The sequence below is a fragment of the Natator depressus genome, chromosome 3 (genome assembly GCF_965152275.1).
Source record: "Natator depressus isolate rNatDep1 chromosome 3, rNatDep2.hap1, whole genome shotgun sequence".
Lineage (NCBI taxonomy): Eukaryota > Metazoa > Chordata > Testudines > Cheloniidae > Natator > Natator depressus.
In genome coordinates, this window is record NC_134236.1 from 159,522,641 (window position 1) to 159,546,182 (window position 23,542).

A 23,542-nucleotide genomic window follows, 5' to 3' on the forward strand; every position below is an offset into this window, starting at 1 on the left:
GTCTCCCTTCCTCCTGGGTTGCCAACTGGGGGGGTTGGATGTATTCCTCCAGATTTCATCACATGACATAATCTTTAATTAAAGATTAATATTTAATTGCTGGAGACTCCAGGCCAATCTTGGAGGGCTGGCAACCCTAGTGGCAGGTGGGTAGCTCTGACAGAAGGAAGGGGTCCCTTTCTCGGGGCGTTAGTGCCCTTTGAGGGAATCTGTCTCCTCCACCCCCAATGAGGCAGAGCCCAAGGGTGAGGCTCGGACTTGAGTGTCCCAGTGAGCGAGTCTGAAGTTTCCTTTCCCCGAGGCGGGGGGGACGAACTCGGACCGGCAGCTCTGTCACTTGGAGGGCCCGACCGGGGCACAAAAGGGAGGAACGCGCCACCGACTCGTAGCCAATTCCGTGTCTCGGTCGCGATTCAAACCCGGCGACCTGGCCAATGAGGACTGTTGGCGCCCAGCAGCTCGCAGGAAGGGGCGGGGCTGCGGCCGAAGCTTCGCGCGCGGCAGAGGCCCTGTAACCGTCGCTCTGGGTGGTGGTTTACCGTAGCTCGTCGACGGTCCGGTCCGCTCGGCCCGGCTGTGTCGCAGAGGCGATTCCTGCCAGGCCAGGTGGGGGCGGCAGCCCAGGTAAGGATCCGGGACTGAGGGCAGGCGGGGACCAGGACACGCCCCCGTAGCGGCTTTCCCGGGAGGAAGGGCACCGTCCTGTCGCTTCCTCTCTTCCCCTCCCCCACGCTCCGGGGCCTCGCGGTGCCGAGACGTTTCGCTCTGTGCTTTTGGGCGCTGGCGTTAAACTGCTCCCGTCCCGCCCCGCCCCCCCCCGAGCCTCTCTCGCTCCTGTTTGTTCCGCTCGTTCGCAAACCCGCTGGTGGCGTTCGCATCCCCGAGCGGGCGGTGACCGGTTCCGTTATCCGCCCTCCCCTCCCGTTTGTACGCGGCTGGGGGCGGACAGTGACCGCAGGGAGGCTCGTGGCGGGGCAGCCCCGCGAGCTGAAGCGTCCATGAAAACAGGCGTGTAGCGAGACTGGCCGGCTCCCCTCTGGGGCGGGGCTGTGTCCTCCCCGCTTACACCCTGCCAAAGAGCCGGACGACGACTGGGTGCCTCGCCTCGTCCGAGCTGACGAGCGAGGCGCAGGCGGGCTGAGACGCTGGCGCCGGGGGGAGCGCGGGATGCTGCGAAACAAACAAGAGCGAGACTTTACATCGCGCGCAAAAGCGGGGCTTCGGGGGGGGGGCTGCAGAGGAAAGTGATGGCCCCGGGTCGTTTCCTCGTCCCCGTCCACTCTCTTTACTCGCACGGTTGGGGGAGGATTCCCGATCCACAAAGCAAACCTGAGATCTGGTTGTTCTATTTCCATGTCGTGCTCTACCCATTGATCATTGAAGCGTTTCTGTCAAGTTAAATGGGAAAAGTTTAAATAATGACGTTTTCCCTCCATTTTGAATGCTTCTGGTTGAAAGTATATTTAAAGGGAACGAATGCACCCTTCTCTACTATCTTCAAGATTCGCCTTACAAAGGCTGGCAGGTTTTCTCTTCAGTTGGGTATTTGGTAGTTGTCAGTGATGGTCTTTGTCAGTTGCTTTTAAATTTAAAATGTAAATACTGTATAGAAATGGGGAGATGGAGTGGTGTTGCTGTCTTTTCTTCTTTGTCTGTGCCCCTTAACACTGACAAAAAACTAGGTAATAATTTTTTTGGTAAGGCTGGTGTGAAAGATATTATGCAAAATACTTCTGTGTTAGATACACCAACTGATGTTTTGACTTGACACCCATCTATTTTACTGTACTGTTTTGGTATATGTAATATAAGGATAGTTAAAGTCAGATCAAAGTATTGTTTTGTTTTTGCTCTAAGCCTATTTAAGTTTGCTTGCAAACACATTTTATTTTCCAGATTTTGTAAATGCATTAAATTACATGTAAAAATGTATAATCTGACTTTTTAAAAATAGTATTTTGGTCCTCTTAGTTCTTAAAAAGTTAGCTTGCTGATTCCATTCTTTCTAATCAAATCTCTAAATTGGCACTATACAAATAATTAAGATTGTAAATGTAATTATGATTAGGCCTGAAGTTTTTGTGTTCAGATTTGTTGATTTAATGTGAAAGTGGCATGAGTGATGGTGTGGGCAAACATCATCTCCTAGGCCCCAATTGTACAAAAATGTACATATGTACTGTGAGAACTTCTTCCATTGAAGGCCGTGCCTTCGTGAGTATTGTGGAGAGCTTTTCCTAAAGGGTGATCAAATATTATTTAAGTACTGTGCAGTCCATGGCCTGGAAACTGCACTGTGAAACTGTAAAATACAAAAGGCAATTTGAAGAGCAGCTAGAGAACATGTTGACCATAGGAGGACTGATGATATAACCTAGCATAGAGACAGCCACTCTTCATTAAAAATGTTCCCTGCTGTTAGTGGTGGGAACAGTAGTATGGACAAGGTCCCATTGACCGCTGATGCTTTAACTTAATCATAGGTTTCAGAGTAGCAGCCGTGTTAGTCTGTGTTCGCAAAAAGAAAAGGAGTACTTGTGGCACCTTAGAGATTAACAAATTTATTTGAGCATAAGCTTTCATGAGCTACATCTGATGAAGTGAGCTGTAGCTCATGAAAGCTTATGCTCAAATAAATTTGTTAGTCTCTAAGGTGCCACAAGTACTCCTTTTAACTTAATCATGTTACCTAATCCGGTCCAGATTACACAATGGTTAAAATGGTGGTAGATGCCAGCATTTACGTGTGCAAGACAAGTAGCCAGACAAAGAGTGGAAATGGTGGTCTTAAAATTATCTGTCTTAGTTTTGTGTTCAAACATTCTGTAAGAATAAACTAACTTCTCCTTTGTGAATACCTGCTGTTCCATTAGACATGACTACTGGCATGTTCTTCCTTATCTTCAAAGTATGGAGAGTCTCTCTTCACCTTCTGTCTTCTGAAAAACTGGCTTTCTCTTCTAGTATGCACAGCATAATGCATAAATGTTCAGCTCTCCTCAATATTTCCTCCTCAGTGTTTCTCCTCAATATGGCAAAGCTGTGGGTTCCTTTGGCATTCTCCCAACATTTCCAAACAGGAAAGGTTTTTCAGTTTTATTTCTCCCTTCAGTCCTGGTAGGGAGATGGGCTACTAAAGGATTCTGAGGGAAGACAGTATTATTGGATGCCCATTCAGTGGTTCAAAGGGGCTATAGCTCTTTCTGCACTCCACAGCAGCAAGAGTGCAAGGAGGCCTTAAGTTGCTTAAGGGTAACATTTTGGTGGTAGGACCTGGTCTTTTGGAAAGCATTTTCCTGCCTCTTTCTCTCTTGACATGAGGTATGACTACCCATAGCTAGTCCAAAGATCAGGTCAGTAAGAAGGGCAGGAGGCCTCCTGTATGTGTCCCTGTTGTGTTGTCTCTGAATATGCATGTGTCTCTCTAGCTCACTTTATGCATGTGTCAGTCAGCACCAGAGGTAGCAGTACCTCCGAACCAGCTCTAAAACTTCTGATGGCTCTCTAATTTGAAAGCATCCTCAAGATCCTCACCCCTTTTGGGCTATCAGCATTGGATCCTGAGCTCTCACAGAAAGAGGTTGGGAGTGGGATAAGACAGAAAACAAATCCAATACCTTCAAATAAATTGGATTTACAGATCGGAATTAGTTTAACCATTCTTTTAGGGCAGCCTGGCGATCCAGTGTATTGAATATTTTGTTCTTCTGGGTCCCTCAGTATGTATTTGGGTGGCCTTGTTTATTCTGCTGTTTTACCAGACCTTTATTGGTCCTTCTCAGGGATGCAGCAGAGTAGTTTTGCGCCTTCTGCCGATGCCAGTAGAACTTATATTTTCTGTCCACCTCCCTTGAAGCATATGATCAGTGTGACCTAACCCTATAAACCTCTTTACCACACTTTCCACTGGCTTTACTCAGCAGTGCGGTGAAGTGATCTTGTCCATACCTCTAGCGTGACTTATTACTCAAATAACTGGAATCTGAAGGTAGAGGTCTGTAACTGCTTTGATTGTGGCATCCATGAACTCAACAAAAATGAAGATTACCTGGAATAGGAAAGTCCTGGAATTGATGTTTTCATTCTAGGACTTCAGTCAGATGGTCTCCTATGTTGGAATAGTGGAGAGAAAACAAAATGAACATCTGGTTATATCACATAATAATTAAGAAAGGCCCACACAACCTTAATTTGGCCCCTTTGGGAGGAGTATATGCATTATGATACAGTCTCTAATTACATGTTCACATATTATATGTTCCCACAGAAGCCCTGCCTCATTTAGGGCACAAGGTACACCTGCTCTGGAGGTTGTGTGGTGAAGGAGATTTGTGACTTGTAGAAGCCCCTGCTTCATTTGTTACAGAGTTGGAAGGTGTGTTGTGATTGAAGCAAGGGATTGCAGGAGCAGAATGATAGTCTCATGGTTAAGACAGTTCAATATCACCCTGGAGAACAGGACTCTATCCTTGCCTTTGCCATAGAGTATGTGATGCTACTCAGGTTACTTAAACCAGACTTTCAGAGGTTGTAATTAATTATGTGTTCCTCATTTTCTGGGTGCCCAACTTGGGGGAGGAAGGGGGAGAGGTCTGATTTGCAGAACTGCTGATCACTTGCAGCTGCAACTTAAGTCAGTGATTACTGTCCTTTGAACATATAAAGTGCTATATCAAGGGTGGCCCGCTGTGCCACATACAACAATCTTCAGAAGTTCAAGAGCCAAGGTGCACTTGCTAGGGCTCAGGGCTTCAGCCGCACAAGTGCCTACTGTGACTCGGGGCTTCAGCCTGGGGGGAATGTTGTCTTGGGGCTTCAGCTCCACTTCTGCTAAAGCCCTGACAAGCATGCTCCATGGGGTTGAAGCCCCGAGAATCCCTCTCTGCTGGGCAGAAGCCAGAGGCGACTTGTGGGGTCATGCGCCCCCCCAATTTTTGCCAGGATTTCTGGCCCTGCTTGTTCCCATGGTGCTTTCAGGCCCCCACCCTGCATGGCAGCTGCTGGAGCCAGCCAGCAGGGAGCTGCAGACCTGGGGAGAGGGAGAGGCAGTGGCAAAGAACTGAGAGCTGCAGGGAGAGCCGCTGCTTTTGCTGCTGCCTCTCTGCACAGAGCTAAAGCAGAAGCCCCTCCCTGCAGCTCCCGGCTGTTTGCTGTTGCAGTGGAGCTAACTCCTGGGAGCTGCAGGGATTGGTCCCTGAGGGTAGTGGGGGGTTTGCTGGTGGTTGGGGGACATGACTCAAACTGTTATGGGGGCGAATCTTTAAACTGTGCCCTCCACCCTCAGTAGGCACTAGTGGTCTCTGGCAGAAACCCCTAGCCCTGCTGCAGGGCAGAAGCCCCGAACCTCCCCTCCCTCTACCCAGTCTGGTAGTCGGAGAATGGGGGAAAGTAGGCGGGGGGGGGGGTGGCTCCATGAGCCATACTTTAACTGTAAAAGAGACGCGTGTAACTCATGAGCCACAGTTTGGCCACCCCTATGCTATATAATGTGAAGTACTTGAGGGGGAAATCAGGCCCGGGGGGAGGGTCTCAAATTGGGTACCCAAAAATAGTGGATACTTTTGACTAGGGTGACCGTATTTTCCTATGCTGAATACGGGACACCTGGTAAAATTACTCTGATTGCCGTTGAACTCACTTGAATAAATCAGAACTATGCAGTACAAACATTTAAATTAACATCAAGTTGACTGAGCCCCTGTTAAAAAGAAATACTTCCTAGTTGGATTTATTTTATTTACCTTCTTATCTTTTAAGACTTTCAGGTTCATAGGGGGAGGGTTGACACACACACACTCTGGTACCTCTTGCTCACGCTGGAGGGGTGTTGACCAAGCAACCCAACCCTACCTTGCCAGCACTCGGTGCCCTCATGCCTGACTGGGCCCCCGGGATGGACCCGCCTCTCCTGGTACCTGGCACCGGGTCTTCCCGAGGCAACACACAGAATGTGGCCAGCAGAAGCTTTTTGGCACTGTGCAGGAGGGAAGGAATGGGAGCTGCTTCCAGCTGTGGGTGGGGAGGGATGACCTGGCCTGTGTCTTTCAGGGCTCATCTCTTCCCTGTGGCCACTCCCTCTACCCCCACCCCCGGTGGCTGGAAGGAGCTTGTCCCTTCCTGCTGGCACAGTGTTCAAAGGCAGCGAACACCTCCAGGCTGCTGCTGGCCGCTGACATAAGCCAGTAGCCTCCATCTACAGCATGGGCAGAAAGGGGTTAAGTTCCAACGACTGTGCACCAGGGCCCAGGGAACCTGATTGCAGGGGCTTCAAGGAACTGGCCAGAGAGGTGGCTCAGCAGGGGAAGGTGCTTAGGGGACAGAGCAGCCCTGTGCTCCCTGGGGGCAGGACCCAGGGTGAGGGGCAGCCCCATCCCCATAAATTATGGTGCCCTATGTATGTGTGTGGGGGTGTGTGTTCATGCTCAAGGGCTGCAGAACCGTGGAGACAGGAGCTGTGGAGGCTGCTTTGGGGGGCTTCACATGGGGAGGCTGGCACCAGCAGCAGGAAGTGGAGCAACCCAGCCCACTCCTCTCCACCCGCCCCAGGTGTGTCTCTTGGGTGCAAGGGGGGGTTGGGGAAAGGACTGTCCCTCCGCACTCACAGGTAATGTGGGGTCACTCCACTTCTTGACAGCTGGTTCGGTTTCCCCCGCCCTGCCCCCAGGTGTGTTGCTTGAGGGGGGGAGAACTGACCCCTGCACTCATCGGTGGGAAGTGAAGCAACTCGGCTGGGAGCTGGCAGAGTGGAGCGGGCTGGGGCCGGGTTGCTCCGCTTCCTGCTGGTGAGTGCAGGGTCAGGCCTGACCCCTGCTGCTGGCGCAGGCCCCCTGCTAATCCTCCAGGCAGCGTCCCTTGCTGGGAAAGAGGTGGAATAGGGGCGGAGCAGGGGGGAAGACTAAGAGGCGGGGAGGAGGGAGTTGTCCCTGGCCCCACACCCCCTGTAGGGATGGCCCTGCACCTTGCAGTGGCTGCAGACGGCCTGGGGGGGGGGGTGGGCAGTGGTTGGGGGATAGAGCTGGCTGTCAGAGCTGGTGCTGCCGCGTATGCAGCACGCAGCTGTGTAGGGCACCATGAAATTTGGGACAATTTGGTGCCCCAAATTTCATGGTGCCCTACGCAGCTGCGTATGCCGAGGGACAGCTCTGGTGAGGGGGGTGGGTGAAGAGGGTGCTAAGCCCCTGCCCGGTGGGCTGCTTGGAGCCTGCAGGTTCAGGACATGAGCAGGCTGGAAATCGCTTTCTCGTCCTTCCCCCCCGCCATTCCAGAGCTTAGCAGAGAGAGCCTTCCTTGTGCCAGCACTGTGTGGGGCTTTGGCACAGGCAGGACTGGGCTCCGCTTGGCCAGCACCCCAGGCCAGAGGGTTTTGGGCTTTCCCAGGGCGTTGGCCCAGCCAGAGGCGGGGTGGGGGGGGAGGAAAGAGCCTGCTGGCCGGTCTGTTGGTGAGCTCAGCGCTCCGACCAGGGGCTGGTTCTCTGTGCAGCGCGGGAGTGGGATGCGCTCCACTTGGGGGGATATGGAGAACCAGTAGGGCTCGGGGAGCTGAAGGGGCAAAGCAGGGAGGAGCTGATGGGTGGGTAGCAGAGGCAACACCTAACCAACTGCTGCCTGGCATCTGCCCGCACACAACCACCACTGCAGTCAGTGCTGGTCAGAAATGGGACGGATGGGCGGGGCCCTGCTGGCTAAGAGCCGTCACGCAGCAGGGGCTGTGCTGATGGACCAGCAGGAGGCGTGGCCAGCCCCACGCGTTGCATCTTCATCCTGCTACCAGACTCGTGGATCCTCCCACTCACCACTGGTGGGTGGGAGGCTGGCAAGCAGGGATCCGGCCAACAGCAGGACCTGCTGATACTGATGGGAGAGGAGTGGGAGACGGAAGATACGGGACAATTTGCCCATTTTGCAGAAAAGGTCAGGACACCTGCAGGAGGGTTTAAATACGGGAGTGTCCCTTTAAAAACAGGACATCTGGTCACCCTACTTTTGATCTTAATCTCTCTCTCAACTCCCCATTTGTGAAATGGGGATAATATCTCCATATCTCATAAGTATTGTGAAAATACATAAATAAATGGTTGCAAAGCACTCAGATATTATCATGATGTATACCATAGAAAAACCCATGAGGAAATTTAATAATTCTCTCTTCAGAGCAGTTTCAATAATGTGCATTAAATAAGACATGAGGCAGTATGTCATTCAATAAGGATAATACAGCTGCTCTTTCAGTGAGTACCATCCATCCTGTGCACTGAATGAGGTAGGGATCTTGTGGAAAAAATAGTTTGTGATCATGTCATTAAGGACTGTATCATAATATATTCTCTGGGGGCACATGGATTAAAGTTGCACAAGCAACTTTAATTCTGGTATTTCCTAAATTCTGAGTGCTTGACTTGGTAATCTTAATAATGTTCTTTTAAAATAGGTTTTTTGTTTTGGTGCATAATATGGATAACACACGTAGATTCAACAGATTTGGAATGCTCTATTTTTGCATTCCGGAATAGACCATCACAATTGTGCTTCTGTACAGAAAGATTAGGGGAAAAAAGGTGGGAATGAAGGCCTGGCTTAAATTTGTCATTTGATGTACTTCTTTTTTTTTTTTTTTTTTTAAGGATTCTTTTGGAAGATGCCAAACAGAAGATTTGCGGCTGGTGAGGTGGTGATGGGTCGTTGGCCAGGAAGTGTCCTCTATTATGAAGTACAAATAACTAGCTATAATGACCTCACTCACTTTTACACTGTTCAGTACAAAGATGGAACTGAGCTTGAGTTGAGGGAAAGCGATATAAGGGTAAGTGTTCATCTGTATAATAATATTTAGAATCCATACTGAAGTCTTGACTAAGTTCAAAATGTGTACTATATTAAAAGTTTTAAGAACTTTGATCCCATTTGCTATCTAGAAAACTTGGTGATATATTTTGAAAATGAAGGCCCAGGCCTGCAAGTATTCCACAAATAGAGCTCCCATTACAGGACTGTACCACACAATTGTGGAATTGCCTACAGAGCTGTTAGCTAGATGTTAACTAGATTTTTGTTAAGTAAGCCAATTTAAAAAACAAAATCTAAGTTTCTTTTAAAATACCCTTTTTAAAGTAGTATGTACAGAGCAATTAAAAAAATACTCTTTTCATAAGGGTATTCTGCTCCAATGACGACTAGTAGAGCTCTTAGGGATGAGGAGAATAACACCAAACATCCTAAAAGAAAAGGAGTACTTGTGGCACCTTAGAGACTAACACATTTATTTGAGGGGGGAAAAAACCTTTTGTAGTGATAATCAAGGTGGGCCATTTCCAGCACGTCTGAGGAACAGTGGGGGAGGCGAGGAAATAAACATGGAAATAGTTTTACTTTGTGTAATGACCTATCCACTCCCAGTCTTTATTCAAGCCTAAGTTAATTGTATCCAGTTGCAAATCAATTCCAATTCAGCAGTCTCTCGTTGGAGTCTGTTTTTGCAGTTTTTTTGTTGAAGAATTGCCACTCTTAGGTCTGTAATCGAGTGATCAAAGAGATTGAAGTGTTCTCTGACTGGTTTTTGAATATTATAATTCTTGACGTCTGATTTGTGTCCATTTATTCTTTTACATAGAGATTGTCCTGTTTGACCAATGTACATGGCAGAGGGGCATTGCTGGCACATGATGGCATATATCACATTGGTAGATGTGCAGGTGAACAAGCCTCTGATAGTGTGGCTGATGTGATTAGGCCCTATGATGGTGTCCCCTGAATAGATATGTGGACACAGTTGGCAATGGGCTCAGGCCCATCCCTCTCCTCCTTACTCTATGCCATGTGCCCGCTTCTTACCTCTTAAATTTGTTCAGTTGCTTTTACTTGTGAATGCCTTCCTGTAGGACCTGCCTATGAGTTTCCCTTGAATGTAATATCTATGTGCTAATGCGTGAGACAGGAAGTCAACTGACAGCAGCAGAATGCTAAAACTGAATAGACACCAAATGCTGTCAAATGCATAAAGTACACAGGGAGGAAGACATTTCCATTATAATATTACAGATAGGAGGTACAACCTTTTTAGACATAGTTTTTAAGCGGATGGTACTCTAAAATACTGCTTAATCTTGACCCTTACATGCGAGCTGCAAAAGAATGGAAGGAAGTATACTTCCTTTTTTGTGTGTGTGTTTGTGTAATGGCTTGAAAGGTGTTTTTTTTAAAAAGATCTTTCAGATAGTAGGTCTAATTTTTAGATGGCAATCTTGTCTTCTGTAGTTGGCTGTGTTGCACAAGAAAAAATGGGACTCTGAATTCTCCACTAGAGATGGTAATTGTGGTTGTGTATTGTAGACTTGGATGAGGCATTTTCATCGGTGTGTTATCAGGTGCTTACTCCAGAGATAATCTAGATGACATGGTGGTAAAAATGCCTGAATCCTCTCAACATTTCAGTTTCCACCATTGGTAACTCGTGGAATTATGCTGAATTGTACTCTCTGTTGAAGTCTTAAATAGTCTAAAGTGGGTGAAAGATGAAGGAAAGGTCATTTTAATTTATAAGCAAGTTATTTAAAATAGCTGTTCAACACCAAAGAGTCAAAGGAATTATGAGAACTCTTTTTGCTCAAATGAGAATCTGTTTGTTAGGGGTTTCTTATGGTTACTGATGAGGTTAGAATTGTTTTAGAAAGAAAAATATGTTTAAATGATAGGAAGCATGCAAATGAGGACTAATGAAAGCTGGTTCCGTTCAGTTTGGGGCAGGGTTGCTATCTATTCTAAACACTGCTTTTCTGAACAACATTTAGCAATTTTGATAATGAAGGGAATAAAAATCTGCATTACCATCATGGCTTTCACCACCACTCTTGTGACAAAAAAACTCCTCTCTTTCCTGATCCTGAAATATGTTCAGATCAGGTGAGGAGAAGGGACCAGAGATATTAACATCTCCTTGGCTGTGTCCTGAACAAGTCCTGATAAGAAAAGCTAAGGTTTCTACTACTGGTCCCTTCCTAATGTCAGTTTTTTCCATAATCTTTATCACTTTTCAGTCTTGTTTGGTTTTACCCAAGTACAACAAATATACCCTTGCAATACTTTGCTACGCCAGGGGCAAAGTAAAAGCGATAGGTCAAATTGTCTTGCCCCCAGATTAGGTATCTTAATTTTGTGCTAAATACTGTACAAGTGAATATTTTTTCCAGAAATTGAACAAATATTAAATGCTGTATTTTTTAAAATCTTTTATTCATCTTTTTGTCTCCTCTGTTTTCTTATGAAGAAGCAGGATTGAACTTGAGAAGCAAAACCTGAAAGCTTTAGCTTTCCTATAAAAAGACTATTTGATACTATCTGAGTCACTGCCAAGCAAAGGTTTTTCCCCTGTAAAAGACTATTTAAATGGGAAAAAAGGGAGGCTATTAGAATGAAAGTTTACTTATTTTTAAAATGTGTTAACTCTCTTTGTGTGCATTTTAATACTTGTTAAAAGGATTTGTTTGCTGTATGTTAGAGCCTCGGGCAACAGAACCCTGAAAACAACTTGTGTGTAAGAATAAGAAATGTAACAAACAGGATACTGCTTAAGTTAACCTAAAATCTTAATCTGTTTCTCACAACAGAGCTTCACATTGGAGATTTACAGGTCCTTACTTTCCTTGTGTAAACATAGATGATTTGTATGACCACAGAACTGAGTGAGAATTTTCTCAGTCATCAGTTAGAGGGCCTTGGATGCGTCTGAATAGAGTTTGCTCCAAAGTGGTGGGGTTTTGATTTAACAAATTTGAAGCAAAATAATATTAAGTAGATTGATCAAAAAAATCTAAAAAGTGAGGTCCTCTCACCCTAAAAGTCCTACCAGCAGTCTTTTATACTGACTGTCCTCCAGCTTGAACACCTCTATTTGACTATAATTGCAGAAGCATAGCACAGGAATGAATAGCTGTGCCTTTCAAAGTAGGCAGGTCCCCAAGCCATTGAGGATAAAATTTCCAAATAGTTCCCAAATGACTTAGGCATTTAAATTTTTACTGAAAGTCAGTAGGATGTAGGCCTCTAAATCACTGTGGCCTTGTCATCATTATCAAAGACTGGTCGTTTCTTAATGCAAATTAGAAAATTGAGTTAGCGTTGGCCACCAACTTAACCTGCTAAATTGTGCAAAAGCTACAGATTACCTTGTCTTCACTAGGATTTGACCTCTAATAGCCTTACTTGAGTGAGGTAATGTCTACACGACAAAACTCTCTCTTCTCCCCCCCCCCCCCTCGACAAACATTTTGCTGGCGGTAAGCTCGCTGGGGGTGGAAGGTTTTTTTTTTTGGCAGGAGAGCCAACAAAGAGCGGCTACACTGCGCGACTTTTAGCGGCATGGCTGTAGTGGCACGGCCATGGCGCTAAAAGCTGTGTAGTATAGACTTAGCCTTAGACATACTTTTTTCCTAGTGAAGATACAATCTTATGTGCTTTTGAAAACTTTACCCTTACAGTTTTATATGTGAAAAACAATATCTTAAACTCCATCCAGAAACCAGTGTGGATCCTGAAACTTTGGTGTTATGTGTTCTTAGTGAGAAATACTGCTTTTTAAATGGGCTGCCACATTCTACAGCACTCTGTTTCTAGGTTGATTTAAAGTGAGTTGCCTTGTGCAAAACACACTGCAGTAATCTAATCTTGGGGTGATAAATGCAGAAGTAACAGAGTTCACATCTGAATGAAGTGGTTTCAGTCTCCTGGTCAGATATCGATGAGTCTTCCTTACCACAGCTGCTAATAAATCATTGAGCAGCAGCTGGGAATTCAACCATACTGTCATAATGCAAACTTTAACAAGTAGTAGGCACACACCTTACATTAAAGGGAAGATAATTGTTGTCATATCTCATTTTATAGTTGCTTCTCTCAGATTACGTTAGTTTTATTTTAGACTGAGGTCAAGTCTACACTGTAAACTTACATGGGTATAACTACGTCACTGAGGAATGTGAAAAATCCACATCACTGAGCAGTGCATTTATATCAAGCAAACTTCTGGTGTAGACAGCACTATGTTGAGAGGAGGGCTTCTCCTATCAATATATGTTAATCCACCTCAATGAGAGGCGGTACTTCTGTCGAAGGGAAAAGCCCTCCTGTTAGTGTAGTAGCAGCATCTTTGCAGAAGTGCAACAGCTAGGTCTCATCCCTGCCCCTAATCTCTACAATCTCAGGGAGAAGCCATTCAACAGAACTGGTTGGACCGATGACCGTGAAATAGAGCTGGGTGGTATTAGCGTACTGAAAATACTGTATTCCAGTCTTCCTCAGGGACCTGCGTACACACTGAACAACAGGGGAAACAAGTTAGAGTTCTGCAGAACTCCATGAGATAGTACAGATGGCAGAATATTTCCAAAAACTATTCTCTGCAATATTATAGAATCATAGAATATCAGGGTTGGAAGGGACCTCAGGAGGTCATCTAGTCCAACCCCCTGCTCAAAGCAGGACCAATCCCCAATTTTTGCCCCCGATCCCTAAATGGCCCCCTCAAGGATTGAACTCGCAACCCTGGGTTTAGCAGGCCAGTGCTCAAACCACTGAGCTATCCCTCCCCCCCCTTCTGATATCTGGAACAAGATCTCAGAAGGCAGCCTGTTTATTCCTGCTGGGATTGTTAGAAGAGTCAGTGGTATCATAGGCAGCTGACATGAAGACCTTGATCTTTACTGCTGCTAGAAGGAGAATGTATTACAATGTTGTTAGTGAAATCTCTGTGCTATACCCAGGTGTGCACCCAAATTTGGCAAGGGTTAATGAGACCTGAAGCAACCATATACTCAAGCCTGTCTTGCCTCAGTTGCTTTGATATTAACCAGAAATGGAAGAATAGGGGCTAAATACTAATGAGATTGTCCCTCCATCTTGGTCTTATGGAATGTTAGCTGAGTAGGGAAGCTTTGCATTACCGCTGTGTCTGTTCAATTACTAGAGCTGAAAATTGAGTCCCTTTGAGTCCTAAATTTACTACAAATATTTAAACATTTTTATAGGTATTAGATGTTTTCAGCGGTACAAATATATATTGAGAAATAACAGCTAAAGTTACTATGTCTAATTGTATCTTTATAACTCAACTTTTTCTTTCATTTAGCAAAAACTTTACAAATCGCATTTAATGTTTCCTATTTCTTTCAGTCTGTGTCATCATTTAAACCTCGAAAAAGCAATTCTTCCTCAAGTTCTCCTTCCAGACGCAGTGGTAGCAGATCCAGATCTCGTTCTCCTGGTCGATCAGCAAAAGGCAAACGTCGTTCTTCCTCCCAAAGCAGAGAATCTAGAGATGAGAAAAAGAAAACCGTTCGGGAAACTAACTTAACTCTTCTGGTATTGGATTCATTTCTGATTGAGATCTGTCCACTTGCACTGATATGTACTATGTTCTATAAACATGTATAGTCTAAAATGACATTTTTTTAGAGGAGTGAAAACTTTGAAGATTTGGATCTGTGGGTATGTGTCTAGATTTAAAGAAAAAAATTAATAGCACTGTAAATAGAGGTTGAAACAAATTTCCTTCCCAGTTGCTGTTATAAGCGTAGTATTGCTTATGGTCAGGGCTTGGCTGTAGAATTATGCTCAGGAAGCTCCACTTTCATTTTAACAAAATAAGTTTCCTAGCTTACATGGTTATGAAACTTGAAAATGTAAACCAAGTGTAAAGAGGATGCAGTAATACCTCCTTGAGTTTGCACAGAACTTGAAGCACTAGTTCTAAGAGGTTTGAACTGTCCCACTTATCTTAATTGTTGCTAATATTGAAATCTAAAGATGAATATCTGTGCCACACTGAAAATGTGGAGACAACATAAAGTCAAATTTAGTATCAAAATGAGCAGGTGCAGCAGAATTGATTATATTTATTTTCACATTTAATTAATTAAAAACCTGTATATTAAAAATTTATCTGACGCTGCTGCAGAAAGTTGGGATTTTGGTGCAGAATTTAGGACTAACTTGCTGTGGAGTATATGGGGCCTTGCCTATGCATGAGGATGCATAAATGTTTTCATTATAAAGGATCATTTTCTGATAGCTCTTAGCTGTCAAACTTTTGGCTTTCAAGCTGAAATTTTGCACATTTGTTCTAACTTGGAAGTGAATTTGTGTTGAAAATTTTGATTAAAAATGGACTAGCAGCTTTTGAGAATGAAGATTAGCAGGGGTGACACATGTCTGCTTTTATAAGAACTTTGTTTTGAAGTGCTTCAGTGAGAAGAGATGAGAACTTGAAATAAGGGTGGGACATAGTTTCTAGTTTAAAAATGTGCCTGTCACTAATCCATTAAAATTTATTTTTCATTTGGCTGAGTTATAACTCCTTAAAAACATACTGTGGCTTGTGCTCTGGATTTTGTTTTATAATGACCTAATTTTCTAGCTTTCAGATGACTTAAAGGCCTAGGGCATAGCTTGTTGACAACATGCCCACATGCTGTGTTTCTGACTTGTGGCCTGCAATTCTCCTTCTGTGCATGAGGGTCCTCATATGCAGAACAGTGGAGTTTCAACTTGCTTAGGGAGCAGACATTTTGAACACTGGCATGGTAGGAGTGACTAGCTCCAGAAGAATTCATAATTTTGTTCTGTCTCCTTAGCTACAGGCAGGTTTTTCTGAGCCTCCCTGCTGTGAAGCAGAAACTGAAACCAAAACCAAAATTTTATTTGATCAGTTAGATTTTTCAAAAGCTGTGTAGCCAGACTTCAGGTTTGTCTGAAGGACATATTTGGCTCCTATTTTTACTGTGGAAAGGTATAAAGTTAAATGGCATCTTTTTGACTTGGCAGGTCTGCTCCTTTTTTGTATATCTCTGCAGAACAAACAATTTTGGGAGAGTGAATTAGCTTGTGTAACAAAATGGTTAAATGGACACACTTTTTGTACTTGACATTTCAGTTCACTGAGTTAAAAGTGATTTGGGAACTGCACCTACCCCTGAATTCCCCCAATTCATTTTCCTGATTTACTATTTTCCTACTTTTAAAGGAGTTCTCTCCCCTATTTCCTTTAAGACGCATCCAAACAGTGGAGATTGCCTCTACTCGTTTTTCAAAAAAAGGCTGCCAGGTGCTCAAAGTAAACAAATGGGGAGGGATAACAAAATACCTTCTCTGTTTTTTTTAATTATAGTAGTCTACTGTTGTTACAAACACTACCGTTGGTAAATATTTTTTAATTGTTCATTATGTACTTCAGTGGTCGCATTTAAAAATTCACTTTCTTCTTCTAACTAGAAACTGAATGAGAACAACACTAGCAGGTACAATGGTGAACCTGATAGTACAGAAAGGAATGACACTTCCTACAAAATATTACAGGTGAGAGAGCTAAGAACTGTATGTCTTATGACCACAGTAAATCTGCAGCGTTACCAGAAAATAGTGTGTGTTATTAGTATGGTGCTAAGCATTTTACAGATTGGTATGAAGATGAGATTCTGTCCTAATGAGATTATTTACTATCTAAATGGACAATATATAAATTAAGGGGAGGGCTTTGGAATGCAACACACAGCCAAGAAGAGATTGAGTAGTGAAGTTTAGCACTCATTTCACTAATTCCATGGCTGCTTTTTAAAATAATTTCTTCTAGCAGGGGAAGGTGGTCATTTAGGTTAACACTCATCTGAAGGGAGGACTAGGGCTTGTAGAACTGGAAAGGGTGGAGACAGCAGATGTGCTTATTAAGCAGAATGTTTGCCTTTTGGCTGTCTTCTCTTCTACTGCTAATACAGTTGAATACCTTTTAACTGGGGAAAAATGCATTGTACTTCAGTGCTCAGATCTGAGTAATGTTCTCTTGATTACACCACTCTGTAGAATAAGACATGGTAATTGTTTGGTTTTTGTAACCTTTTGTTCTTTATCAGCAGAAAGTTGAATCAGAGCTAGAAATTGGGCATGTGCTTGACCAGTATACCTTACATCCAAGAAGACAGAAGAAAAAGGAAGAAATATTTTTGGAACAGAGAGTTTTTGAGACAGCAAAAACTACTGAAAAAGTATCAACACAAACAAAGGAGCTCGAGTTTGGTGGAAGAATTGGTATGTATGTTAACAATAGTGATAGTCACAGATTTATTTTTACTTGATATCACGTTGCCATTCTCAAAGATTCCCTTCTTTCTCCCCCAATTGTGGTCATTCATTTGGTGCTACTGTATCTTGTTTGCCTTTGGTGACATTGATACCTCACACTTGGTTCTGTTGTGACCTGCTGTGAGGCAGATGAGTGATTATCATGATCTTTCTACTGCATGTTGGGATACTCCTTGAAGTTACTAGAGTAAGCATCTTTAAATTTCATAATTTGAAAAGCCAGTTGTCTCAAACTCAGATATTCTACCTTTTGGAGAACTACTGAAGGCAAATGTACTTTACTTCAATGGAATTAGTATGATCAGTTTATTTTTTTTTAAAAGACAATTGGAAAATAACTGGGTTTAATGCTGTAAAAATAAGACAAGGAAAATTTTGGCTGAATAAGGGGTGGCGAAAGATTTCTGACCATTAGTTGATTGAAATCTGGAATAGTTTACAAAGGGAAATAGTGGAGTACCATTGCTTTGGGACACTGGGTTTTCAATCTTACATTCTTTGTTATTACAGAAGTAGCCCTTTGGGGTTAAAATTAGAGAGGACAAAACTAGAAAAAAATCCATGAGAGAAGCATTCTTGCACTTAGTTCTGTGAATACAGACACCTCGAATGTGGCGCACACATTTTCACACAGTGCCTGTGCTAACCACCACTGCCTGTTGCATGTGGTGACTTATTTATTAATTTATACTACTGTAGTTGGACACAACCCTCGAATAAATCCCTTTATATCTATAGCTATATGGTGAACTGCTTTTATTAGCAGGTATTGGTAAGTAAGCAAGTCTAAGGGGGGAAAAAAGAGTTCAGGAGAGTTGGCAGCTTTTTAAAGATATATCCCAGTGCATAGGAAAGATAGGAAGTACAGTAAAAGACAACCCTGGCTTAACCAGGGGGTCTTCAATTACCTGAAGCTCAGATTCCTCCAAAAAGTGGGAAAAAAGTCAAATCATGGAAGGTGGGGGTGGGGGGGAAACCACAAGCATTAGGGACAAAATTAGAAAGGCCAAAGGCACAAAACAAGATTAAACTAGCTAGGGACATAAAGGGTAACAATAAAACATTTTACAAATACATTAGAAGCAAGATGACCAAGGACAAGATAGCCCATTACTCCATGAGGAGGGAAAGACAATAACAGAAAACAATGGACAAAAGTGTTAAACACCTTTTTTGTTCCAGTTTTCACCAAAAAGGTTAGCAGTGATCTGACAACTAACATAATGAACATCAGTGTAAATTGGGTAGGATCTGAGGCTAAAATAGGGAAAAACAAGTTAAGAATGAACATTCACAGGAAAATAAGACAAAAACACCTATCTATGGGTGAACACTTTTCAAAAAGCGATCACTCTATATCAGTCCTAATCCTTAAAGGAAACCTATACAACACTTTCAAAAGATGAGCCTGGGAGCTTAAATTTATTACCCTGCTAGACATGGAAAAACATGGACTTGACAGATTGTTTTAATAAGCCATAAATCTATCTGTAATCCACTAACCCCCTTTTTTGTCCTATGACTGCAAAGATGTTAACAGGCCACTCTGCCTTGAATGGTCCTTTATCAGCATGTGCTACTTATGCCAAGCAAACTGTTCCACCTTGCACTTTGTTGTGATGCTGGGAGCGCCTTTCCCAGATCTGAAGAGGAGCTCTGTGTGGCTCAAAAGCTTGTCTCTCTCACGAACAGAAGTTGGTCAAATAAAAGATACTACCTCACCTACCTTGTCTCTCTAATAGACATCTAAGGCCATGTCTACACTTCCACTTTTGTCAGTATAACTATGTCCCTCAGGGGTGTGAAAAAAACACAGCACTGTGCAACATAAGTTACATCAACAGAAGTGCCAATGTGGACAGTGCTGTGTTGGCAGGAGAGCATCTCCTGTTGACATAGCTGCTATAGAGGCGGTTTTATTATGTTGATGGGCAAGCTCTCTTCTGTTGGCATAGAGCAGCTACATAAGCAGTTTTACAGTGGCGCAACTGCACCGGTACAGCTGTAAGCTTGCTACTGTAGACATGGCCTAACTTAGACATGTGAGATGGCTTAAGTCAGCAGGGACTGATGAAATACATCCTAGAATATTTAAGGAACTGGCTGAAGAGATCTCTGAGCCATCAGCAGTTATCATTGAGAACCTGTGGAGAATGGGAGAGATCAGAGGGAAAATATAATACCTATGAATAAAAGGGGGAATAAGAACAACCCAGGGAATTATAAACCAGTCATCTTAACTTTGGTACTTGGAAGGATAGTGGAGCAAATAATCAAGTTGTGAGCACCTAGAAGATAAGGTAATAAATAACAGCCAACTTGGATTTGTCAAGAACAAATCATGTCAAACAAACCTAATATCCTTTGATGGCAATGAGCCTTGTGGATGGGAGGAAGAAGTAGATTTGATATCTCAGCTTTAATAAGGCTTTTAATACTGTCTCACGTGCCCATCTCATAAGCAAACTAGGGAAATCTAGCCTAGACAAACGTACTATGAGGTGGGTGCACAACTGGTTGGAAAATCGTACTAAGGGTATGTCTACACTACGAAATTAGGTCGAATTTATAGAAGTTGGATTTTTTTGAAAGTGATTTTATTCAGTCGATTGTGTGTGTCCCCACTTAAGACCATTAAGTCGGCGGAGTACGTTCACAGTACCGAGGCTAGTGTGGACTTCCGGAGTGTTGCACTGTGGGTAGCTATCCCACAGTTCCCGCTGTCTCTGCCGCCCATTGGAATTCTGGGTTGAGATCCCAATGCCTGATGGGGCAAAAAACATTGTCGCGAGTGGTTCTGGGTATATGTCTTCAGGCCCCCCTCCCCCTCCCCCCCCCCGAAAGCAACAGCAAACAATTGTTTTGTGCCTTTTTTCTTGGGTTACTTGTGCAGATGCCATACCATGGCAAGCATGGAGCCTGCTCAGCTCACCGTCACTGTACGTCTCCTGGGTGCTGGCAGACGTGGGACTGCGTTGCTACACAGCAGCAGCTCATTGCCTTGTGGCAGCAAATAGTGCAGTATGACTGGTAGCCGTCCTTGTCGTCTCCTGGGTGCTCTTGGCTGGCCTCGGTCAGGTCGGTTGGCGCGCCTGGGCAGACAAGGGTGCTCCTGGCAGACCTCAGTAAAGTCTGTCAGGGGTGCCTGCAAATAAATGGGAGTGACGCAGGTCATTCTCTTCTTTAAGTTTTTTATCTAATGGAGATTCAGTCTTGCCTGGAATATTGGCAGAGGGATAGCTCAGTGGTTTGAGCATTGGCCTGCTAAACCCAGGGTTGTGAGTTCAATCCTTGAGGGGGCCATTCTGCCTCAGGCTGCTCTCCCAGCCAGCAGCACCATCTACTGCCAGCCTACCCCTTGCTCCCCCCTCTCTCCCTCCATGAAAGCAACAGCCAACAGTTGTTTCGCGCCTTTTTCCATGCGGGCGCCATATTGCTGTCAGCATTGTCATCCACCCATCACTTCCGCTTCCACTCTGCTCTCCTGCTCACGCCATACCATGGCAAGCATGGAGCCCGCTCAGATCACCGCGGCAGTTGTGACCGCTCTAAACGCCACGTGCATTATCATGCAGTATATGCAGAACCAGAACCTGCAAAAGCTGGCGAGTAGGCAACTGCAGCGCTGTGAGGAGAGTGATGAGGACATGGACACAGATTTCTCTCAAAGAACGGGTCCTGGCAATTTGGCCATCCTGGTGGCAATGGGGCAAGCTCATGCTGTGGAATGCCAATTCTGGGCATGGGAAACAAGCACAGACTGGTGGGACCGCATAGTGTTGGAGGTCTGGGATGATTCCCAATGGCTGCGAAACTTTTGTATGCATAAGGGTACTTTCATGGAACTTTGACTTGCTTTCCCCCGCCATGAGGCACAAGAATACCCAGATGAGAGCAGCCCTCACAGTTGAGAAGCGAGTGGCAATAGCCCTGTGGAAGCTTGCAACGCCAGACAGCTACCGGTCAGTCGGGAATCAATTTAGAGTGGGCAAATCTGTAGGGGCTGCCGTGATGCAAGTAGCCAACGCAATCAAAGATCTGCTGATACCAAGGGTAGTGACCCTGGGAAATGTGCAGATCATAGTAGATGGCTTTGCTGCAGTGGGATTCCCTAACTGTGGTGGGGCTATAGACGGAGCCCATATCCCTATCTTGGCACCGGAGCACCAAGCCAGCGAGTACATAAACCGCAAGAGGTACTTTTCAACAGTGCTGCAAGCACTGGTGGATCACAAGGGACGTTTCACCAACATCAACATGGGATGGCCGGGAAAGGTACACGACGCTCGCATATTCAGGTCTGTTTCAAAAGCTGCAGGACCAGACCAGAAAATAACCGTTGCGGATGTTGAAATGCCTATAATTATCCTTGGGGACCCAGCCTACCCCTTAATGCCATGGCTCATGAAGCCATACACAGGTAGCCTGGACAGTAGTCAGGAGCTGTTCAAGCGCAGAGTGGTGGTAGAATGTGCATTTGGACGTTTAAAAGCGCGCTGGTGCAGTTTACTGACTCGGTTAGACCTCAGCAAAACCAATATTCCCACTGTTGTTACTGCTTGCAGTGTGCTCCACAACATCTGTGAAAGTAAGGGGGAGACATTTATGGCAGGGTGGGAGGTTGAGGCAAATCGCCTGGCCACTGATTACGTGCAGCCAGACACCAGGGCGGTTAGAAGAGCACAGCAGGGCACGCCTAGCATCAGAGAAGCTTTGAAAACCAGTTTCATGACTGGCCAGGCTACGGTGTGAAAGTTCTGTTTGTTTCTCCTAGATGAAACCCCCCGCCCCTTGGTTCACTCTTACTTCCCTGTAAGCCAACTGCCCTCCCCTCCCCGCTTTGATCACCGCTTGCAGAGGCAATAAAGTCACTGTTGTTTTAAATTCATGTATTCCTTATTAATTCGTCACACAAATGGGGGGATAACTGCCAAGGTAACCTGGGAGGGGTGGGGGAGGAGGGAAGCACCAGGTGGGGTGGGGGAGGAGGGGAGGATGGAAGGACAAGGCCACACTGCACTTCAAAACTTACTGAATGCCAGCTTTCAGTTGCTTGGGCAGTCCTCTGGGGTGGAGTGGCTGGGTGGCCGGAGGCCCCCCACCACATTCTTGGGCATCTGGGTGAGGAGGGCGGTTGGTTACACAGGGGCTGCAGCGGTGGTCTGTGCTCCTGCTGCCTTTCCTGCACCTCAACCATATGCCAGAGCATATCAGTTTGATCCTCCAGTAGCCTCAGCATTGCATCCTGCCTCCTCTCATCACGCTGACGTCACCTCTCCTCTCGCTCGTCCCTCCTGTCCTCTTGCTCATCCCTCCTCTCCTCTCGCTCCCTCCTGTCCTTGCGTTCATTTTGTGCTTTCCTGGACTCTGACATTGTCTCCCTGTGCTGGGCTCTTTCAGTGTGGGAGGCCTGCATGAGCTCAGAGAACATTTCATTGCGAGTGCGGTTTTTTCCGGCTTCTAATGTTTGATAGCCTCTGGGACGGAGATGATACGTGGAGCGATGAAACATTTGCAGCTGTGGGAGGGGGAAAAAAGATTAGTCTTTAAAAAGAGACATTTTAGAGAACAATGGGTAGACTTTCACAGTGGAGCAAGCTGTTAACATTACAGAGAACGTGTGCTTTCTTTACAAGGTTGCATTTTGCCTCTTATATTGAGGGCCTGCCGGTATTGTGTGAGAGATCACACATGCAGGGCCGGCGGGCAGCAGAATTCGGCTTGCAGGCAGACATGGTAAGCCACAGTCTTTTGGCTTCTTTAACCTTCCTAACACGTGGGAATGGTTTCAAACAGGAGCACTCTCAATTCACATACCAAGCACCCGTTGGGTTGGCTCTTTAAAATGGGTTGGCCATTTAAAAGGAGGGGCTGCAGTTTTCAGGTTAACGTTGTCAAAGTCAGATTCAGGACTCAGATAATTTGTCAGTCCACTCTGTTTATTAGCAAAGCGGTTTGCTAATGCACCCAGATGTGAGCCCCTCTCTGAGGCTCAAGATAACTTATTTATACAGCTAAGCCAAAGCCAATTTAACATAAGAGACAAAAGAAAGCAGAAACTGACAAATATACATACATATCTTATTTGCATACTAACGTTTACCAATCTCCTAGCTCAGTAGGAGCTCTAAGTTAATTAGTTTGAGGATCCATTGTCTCACACTCCTTAATGTTTCTCTTCCTGACAACTATATCTTTAATGAATTATAATTTCAATATAATTCATTCTACTTTCACAATCCCTCCTTTTGGTTAAGCTACGCAATGACCAACAATGACTGGGTTCCACATATCAATCGTTCTTTATCTCTTTGTTCATCAGTGATATTTAAAATCATCAAATTAGCACTCTGGTTTGGGGCAGTTATCTGTGTAGCATGCCTGACACAATTTTGGATACAACAGGAAAGTAACTGAAAAC

General features: G+C 44.8%; 1 protein-coding gene across 2 annotated transcripts in view; it reads left to right on the top strand.

Moving 5' to 3' along the window:
• Positions 1-467: 467 nt before the first annotated feature.
• Positions 468-23,542, top strand: part of LBR (lamin B receptor) — a 51,770-nt gene continuing 28,695 nt past the window's right edge. The window contains exons 1-5 of one of the 2 annotated variants that reach the window (XM_074949190.1): positions 468-624; positions 8,622-8,800; positions 14,161-14,349; positions 16,258-16,341; positions 16,893-17,067. In XM_074949190.1, the coding sequence (XP_074805291.1) occupies positions 8,636-8,800; positions 14,161-14,349; positions 16,258-16,341; positions 16,893-17,067 (613 nt within the window). In that variant the 5' untranslated portion in view covers positions 468-624; positions 8,622-8,635. The remainder of the gene's footprint in view (positions 625-8,621; positions 8,801-14,160; positions 14,350-16,257; positions 16,342-16,892; positions 17,068-23,542) is intronic. The other variant, XM_074949191.1, reaches the window with a different exon arrangement.